The sequence below is a fragment of the Clinocottus analis genome, unplaced genomic scaffold (assembly GCF_023055335.1).
Source record: "Clinocottus analis isolate CAN_PGR_092001 unplaced genomic scaffold, fCliAna1.0.p SCAF_4, whole genome shotgun sequence".
In the NCBI taxonomy this organism is placed as follows: domain Eukaryota; kingdom Metazoa; phylum Chordata; class Actinopteri; order Perciformes; family Cottidae; genus Clinocottus; species Clinocottus analis.
Window position 1 is genome coordinate 2,548,607 of NW_027176153.1, and position 7,500 is coordinate 2,556,106.

Sequence of the window (7,500 nt, forward strand, 5' to 3'; positions counted from 1 at the left end):
AGGTTGAGGAAGAGGATCTTGAGGAGAAGGAGCTTAAGAAGGAGGAGCTTGAGGAGAAGGAGCTTAAGAAGGAGGAGCTTAAATAGGAGGAGGTAGAGGAGCTTGAGGAGGACGAGGTTGAGGAAGAGGAGCTTGAGGAGAAGGAGCTTAAGAAGGAGGAGCTTGAGGAGAAGAAGCTTAAGAAGGAGGAGCTTAAATAGTAGGAGGTTGAGGATCTTGAGGAGGACGAGGTTGAGGAAGAGGAGCTTGAGGAGAAGGAGCTTAAGAAGGAGGAGCTTGAGGAGGAGGAGCTTGAGGAGGAGGAGGTTGAGGAGCTTGAGGAGCTTAAGAAGGAGGAGCTTGAGGAAGAGGAGCTTGAGGACAAGGAGCTTAAGAAGGAGGAGCTTGAGGAGGACGAGCTTGAGGAGGAGGAGTTTGAGGAGAAGGAGCTTAAGAAGGAGGAGCTTGAGGAGGAGGAGCTTGAGGAGAAGGAGCTTAAGAAGGAGGAGCTTGAGGAGGAGGAGCTTGAGGAGAAGGAGCTTAAGAAGGAGGAGTTTGAGGAGGAGGAGTTTGCTGCTTTGGGCGCTTGAGTCAACGCTGCGATGTCACCCGCCGTTAAAAACTCCCCAAAAAACAACAGATTACACACCAGGAAGTGAACTTTGCACGACGTTAATTTGCTGACAAAATAATCGCTGGAGCCCGAGTTGTGACATTTCATTTAATTTGAATAAGGTTGACTTTACGATGTGTTTACTCTTCTAAGTGCAAACGGTTGCCGTAAACAGCCAAATAAAGAGCAGATCAACACGCCGGCTCCCAAAGCGCGACAGTCATCACATATTAAGCTCCGATAAGGTCGTCTGGAAGCTCCTTTTGTGCGAAGACACTGAGACAAAGACATCAAGAGAGGAGCTTCTTATTGCGTAAGTGCTGCAGGACTGGAGGAGATTAATTAAAAAGATTAAAAGAAACAACTGAAAAACTTTGTCTGTTTAAATATTTATTCATTTATTAACAGTACATGTAATGCTTTGTAGTAATTAATACAAAGTAGGACGAGAAGAAATATTTACAGTGAGAGTAAATGAATTGTTTCTGTTCATAAAAGTCCTAATTTGACTTTTAGTAAGCGGTTGAAGGCGTTTGTATTCATGGACGTACGACGCCGAGGCTCTGCAGACTGAAACCAAGACAAGACCGCCCCACTTCTGGTCTTACCTTTCACAATAAAAGCCCAAAACGAACTGTACTAATTGAACATCATGCTGTATAGAAGAAGACTTGAAACTAGAGATTGAGACATAAACTCATGTTTACAATGTTTACTGAGGGAATACATCAAGAGAGAAGTAGAGTCACTTATATAGACTTCTATACAACCAGAGGAGCTGCCCCCTGGTGGTCAGGTGAGAGAATGCAGCTTTAACACATGAAGCATAGACTTCTATACAACCAGAGGAGTCGCCCCCTGGTGGTCAGGAGAGAGAATGCAGCTTTAACACATGAAGCTTAGACTTCTATACAACCAGAGGAGTCGCCCCCTGGTGGTCAGGAGAGAGAATGCAGCTTTAACACATGAAGCATAGACTTCTATACAACCAGAGGAGTCGCCCCCTGGTGGTCAGGAGAGAGAATGCAGCTTTAACACATGAAGCTTAGACTTCTATACAACCAGAGGAGTCGCCCCCTGGTGGTCAGGAGAGAGAATGCAGCTTCAACACATGAAGCTTAGACTTCTATACAACCAGAGGAGTCGCCCCCTGGTGGTCAGGAGAGAGAATGCAGCTTCAACACGTGAAGCATAGACTTCTATACAACCAGAGGAGTCGCCCCCTGGTGGTCAGGAGAGAGAATGCAGCTTTAACACATGAAGCTTAGACTTCTATACAACCAGAGGAGTCGCCCCCTGGTGGTCAGGAGAGAGAATGCAGCTTCAACACATGAAGCATAGACTTCTATACAACCACAGGAGTCTCTGCCCTTGACTGCGCGGGAAAAATGTCACTGAATATTTGGAATAAGCAGAAATCTGTGTGTGTTTGCGTTCCCATGTGTGTGTGTGTGTGTCCAGTGTCTAACCAGGCCTGTTAGGTTGACGCCCGGTGCCGTCAATCAGGCGCGGTGGCGGTGTGGTGTGTGTGTGTGTGTGTGTGTGTGTGTGTGTGTGTGTGTGAGTGTGTAGAGGGGGGGGGGGGGGGGTGTATGCAGATACTACGAGCTGTCAACAGACCACAGGAAAATGGATGCCCGAGAAAGCCATAACTATGATAAATGAACTCCCTCGATCCTCCCAGTCGCCCCCCTCCTCGCTCTGCCTCTGTTTCCCGCTAACACATTCTGATAGACATGCATGCAGTTCACACACAACCTCCTCACCCCCTCCCCCTCCCTCCCCTCTTCTTCCACCGGCAGCCTGCGAGCGTGTGACTAATGTATGCGGTAAAGCTGCTCGCTACCAGGCCGGCTCACCAGCGCCGCCGCCGCCGCCGCCATCGGCCCATCCATCTCCACGTCCAGCGCCGGAGACCGCATTCAAATAAATTTGTCACCGTGCGTTTATGAAATATTGATGGTGGGAGACGGATGGAGATGGGAGATGTGTGTGTGTGTGTGTGTGTGTGTGTGTGGGGGGGGGGGGGGTTGGTTTCGGGACAGATCACAAAGGTTTTTTGGCCCCCGGTTGGAAAGAGGAAGTGTTAAGAGAGGGGAGGGCTGTGATTTTGAGCGCGGGCCAGGTGAGGCTTAAATAAAGACTCCGCTGGGAGTTGAAGCTGCAGCTTCAAGACTGCAGGACGGCCAGGAAACACGCCGCCGCCAGCCAAGCAGGCGGAGAAGTGAAGCATGTACACTTAAAACACTGCTGTCGTTATCCTGCCTGAACGTTTTGCTCGTGACCTCAAAGCGTCGTCGTCCAAAGGAAACTGGCATTATTATGGATTTAAGCTTCTGTTTAGAGATCTGCCTCAAACACAATGGAAGTGAATGAGCTCTGCTAAAAGATTACCTCCATTTAATTTACCTGTTGGAATTATTATCTATGTATTTTTTACAAATAAATGGATTGTTGTTGAGCAGAAACCTCAGAGGAGGATTTCCCCAAACCTGCAAATACACAAAAACAACCAGACGTTGTGCACGGCCCCATACTTTAAGAAGTAGTTTGAGTGATTTAGGTGTACTGGCCCTTTAATTGGAGTCAGCGTTCTCCTGGATGGAACGTTCTCGACTTGGTCCCAATTTTAAAAGTGTAATAATCTGAGTGGAGAGAACCGGCACAGAACAACCAGTCGTGATCATTGTGTGTGTGTGTGTGTGTGTGTGTGTGTGTGTGTGTCTGTGTGTGTCATCACAAACGTCTCACATGGACAGAAGCATGACAGGAACGTGTTGGACAGTAAACACTTTGTAATGAACACGACGTTTCATCACAGAGCAGAACAACCTGCACACCTACACCCTGTGTGTGTGTGTGTGTGCAGAGTTTATTGACTGTTGTAATTGTGTGTTATTATTTGCGTCCTGATCAGCTGCTCATTGTGTGTTTATTCGTGATGGAAAGACGAGGCCGTCCACACTGTTGAAGCATTCCTTTGTTTTCTCTTCCTCCAACCAAAACATCGTCATGCAGAACATGGAAGAGTCATGGAGTTTTAAAATGGTTATTTCCAGGCCTGGAAAAATCCTTAAAAAAAATGAAGTCCCCAAAGTGTATTAAAAGTCCTGTGAATGTGTTATATTCATGTGTTCATGACGTTCATTTAGTTATAAATAATGAATCTGCTTTTAAAAGAAAGAGGCTCAAAATATCAGCAGCATCCATACAGGCATCTATATAAATGTTTATTCTTTTAATCAAACTATTGTCTCTCATTCATTTGAGTCATTTAAGGTTTACTGTATGCTTTGAATCCTAATTGTTAGTTTAAATACTACATTTTATCACTTTTTACTGTTTACACACACATTTCACACAATGTTTGCTCATGAACATTTGGTTTAAAGTCATAAATATTCATTGGTCACAATGTGTATAAACCCTGTGTATCTATTGCCCCCCCCCCTCCTTTTGCCCCCCCCCCCTCTCCCTCCTTTCCTGGTTCTATCAACACGATGAGTCACAGACTTGTGACATGAGACTAAATGTTTAGTTCTCTGCTTTTGGCCTCTAAGCACAAATACACAACACGAAGAGATCCAAACCTGCCAAACATGATGACGATGATGATGATGATGATGGTGATGATGATGATGGTGGTGGAACTTTCCGGCCCTTATCGCGTGCTGTATGTAGTCAGAGATAAACACGGCGTCAACAAGACAGTTTGTGCTCGTAGTGGACGTTATAGTCCTCAAGGTCACCAGAACGAGATAAGAGAGGCGAAGGCCGAGTGCTCGACAACCCAGAGATGAATCTGTCGAAATAAAGGCCTTAAATGTTTTGTTATTAAAGTATTAAAAGAAGCTTTTTTTAAAACTCAAAACAAACATTTTATTTCATTTGTTTACAAGCAATATTTATATGGTATGAATGAAGCATAGACTTCTATACAACCAAAGGAGTCGCCTGTTGGTGGTCAGAAGAGGGAATGCAGCTTTAACACATGAAGCATAGACTTCTATACAACCAGAGGAGTCGCCCCCTGGTGGTCAGGAGAGAGAATGCAGCTTTAACACATGAAGCATAAACTTCTATACAACCAGAGGAGTCGCCCCCTGGTGGTCAGGAGAGAGAATGCAGCTTTAACACATGAAGCATGGACTTCTATACAACCAGAGGAGTTGCCCCCTGGTGGTCAGGAGAGAGAATGCAGCTTTAACACATGAAGCATAGACTTCTATACAACCAGAGGAGTCGCCCCCTGGTGGTCAGGAGAGAGAATGCAGCTTTAACACGTGAAGCATATACTTCTATACAACCAGAGGAGTCGCCCCCTGGTGGTCAGAGAAGAGAATGCAGCTGTAACAGATTATAAAAATGAAACAAAATGTCCGCCTGCAGAAGAACTGATTTGCTGCTGAGGTCCTTTATGGATAAACAATAGAAAGATGATGATAATAACACAATGAGGTGCTTATTAAAACCCTCCTCTGTCCGACAGAGCGAGTGTTTTGCGTTGATGGTCTCTCTCTCTCTCTCTCTCTCTCGAGGTGAGGCCGTGTGAGCGAGTGAGGATGCATCACTCCCGAGCTTTAATGTCTCAATCTCAGGAGATTAAGGGCCTAATCAAGCCGACGTCTGCCCTAATGGGGGGAAATTGAAAGATAGATATGGTACTTTACACAGCTGATTAACCAGCAGACAGTGCGTGTGTGTGTGTGTGTGTGTGTGTGATTGTTAAGACTCTTTCACTACAAGCTCATTAAGATTTGTATCTTTGTCACCCACTCAGGAAAATAATAAGCGAGCACTTTGTTTGCGTGTCCACACGCGTGCGTCTACACACATTGTCGGCGCGCGTTGACGGCAGAACGCTTCTGCAGATTTGTGGCGGAGCGTCTCGTATCGAAATAAATAAAAAACAATCCAGATTTATTGGTATCGCTCAGCCGATTAGCAGGAAACGACGGCGCAGGAGAGCCAAAGTCACTGTTTGCGTTATTGGAGAAAACAATGTGGTTATTAATACATTTATTATTACAGTAGTTTGTTTAACATGTTCCACTGTGATGACACACACATCTGGATCCAGACATGTCGATCCAATATCATCAATACACAGAGAACACATTGATACGCTTTTATTTTGAAATTCACGTGACAAAAATTTCCATCTAAGCACTTCTCCTTCCAGTACTGAAGATGTAAAATAATACAATACAAATATTAATACAAAAATGTGTTAACACAATAATGAATGAAAGGCAAAAAAATAGCACAAAAAATTTAAATACTAAAATAATAAAAATTGAATTTTCTTTTATTGAATCAATAAAATAAAAAATGAATAGCAAAAAATAGCACCACAAAATGTTAAAACAATAAATTAAAATAATATTTTTTATTGAATCAATAGAATACAAATATAAATAAAATAATATGTTATTAAAATAATAAATGTATGGAACAAAATCCAAAATATCAAAAACTTAAATAATAAAATAATCATTTGAGAAATGTTTTCATTAATAATAATAATATTAATAATAATAATAATGGTTTCAGTATCTTTGTGAGTTTATATCTGATTGTACTAAATGAATATTGTCTTATTTTGATGGGAAACCCTTCAATTTAATCAAATTGAAATCATATCACGATTCTGTGGCATCATTAAATATTGTATTGTCTAAAGAATCATCATAATATTATATTGTGATGAGTCCATATCTTCATCTCAATAATGACATACAAGGGTTTATAAAATATATATTGAAAGGGTTTATAACATTATGATGGTACATAATTCAACATTTAATGATAACAAAACAATCTCAGACATTTAACAGCGTTAAGATGCACTTCAAAACATCTGGACGTGACTCCACGTTAAACACGTCCACTTTTTTCTCAAGAAAAATGAGATTTCATGTCAATAAAATCATTTCTCTGCAGGTGTGCAGCAGACTGTCTGGCTGCCGGCAGCAGCGTCTCCTGAACGCGTTCCTCCACCGGAGAACCTTCTTCAGCTGTTCCACGGCTTTAGATCAAATGAACCGTTAAAGAACCTTAAAGAACGTTACAGAACATCGTAAGCAAACACACCTGAAGCCGAGTTCACACACAGCTTCACTGCGTCTGTGTGGACGCACAACAAACACGCCTCTGCTGTGATTTTGTTGCACTAAACGAATACAATTGACGCCAAAGTGGTTAAATAATGATGCAGATTTGTAAGAAAAGTCTGATTTCATGTTTTGTTATATTTCTTTACACGCACACAACTTGAAACTGTGTGCGACAATCATCCTGCGCCCATTTTAAGTCCCAGCATGCCCCATTCAGTCAATCTTTTGGCATAAAATACGTAAATCTTCTCATTTTTCAACCGAACGACACATTTTTTTGACTGAAACTCCTTCCTAACAGGACAAGACTTTGTTATATTGTGATTTCTGTTGCAGATTCTGATTCTTTAGGTCCTAATCTTTCCATAAAGGTGTCTTATTGACGCTCCAGGAGGCTTTTTTGGGGGATCTGGCTCATATCATGCTGGATGTTCATAGTTATGATCAAAACATCTTTTAAAAGTAATTTGTTTTGCAGATTTTGCTGAACAAACACATACAATAAACACAAGTATTGGGATGAATTTGGGGTTCCTACGACGACTCAAACACAGAGAAACACAGAGAAAGGAGGTCTGGAGACGCTCCATCAACCCCCAAAAATAAAGTCATGAGGACGTCGACGCAGCATCGTAGTTCTTGTTGTTAGCACGTGGTTCATACGTAAGTTTCATGTTTGCATGTGAGGCGTTGCAGAGCTCTGGGCGAACGCCTACAATATTTGTATTTTTGCCGGATTTGGCGTCCGCTGCATGCTGATCTTGTTGCGTTTCGGCTCGGCGGCGATCTCTG

The 7,500-nt window shown here is 42.8% G+C and overlaps 1 protein-coding gene across 1 annotated transcript in view; it reads left to right on the forward strand.

Annotated features, from left to right (window-relative positions):
* Positions 1-4,191: 4,191 nt before the first annotated feature.
* The window catches only part of LOC137800567 (loricrin-like), an 85,240-nt gene continuing 81,931 nt past the window's right edge, over positions 4,192-7,500 (forward strand). Inside the window, exon 1 of the mRNA XM_068597820.1 lies at positions 4,192-4,302. Within this exon, the coding sequence (XP_068453921.1) occupies positions 4,192-4,302 (111 nt within the window). The remainder of the gene's footprint in view (positions 4,303-7,500) is intronic.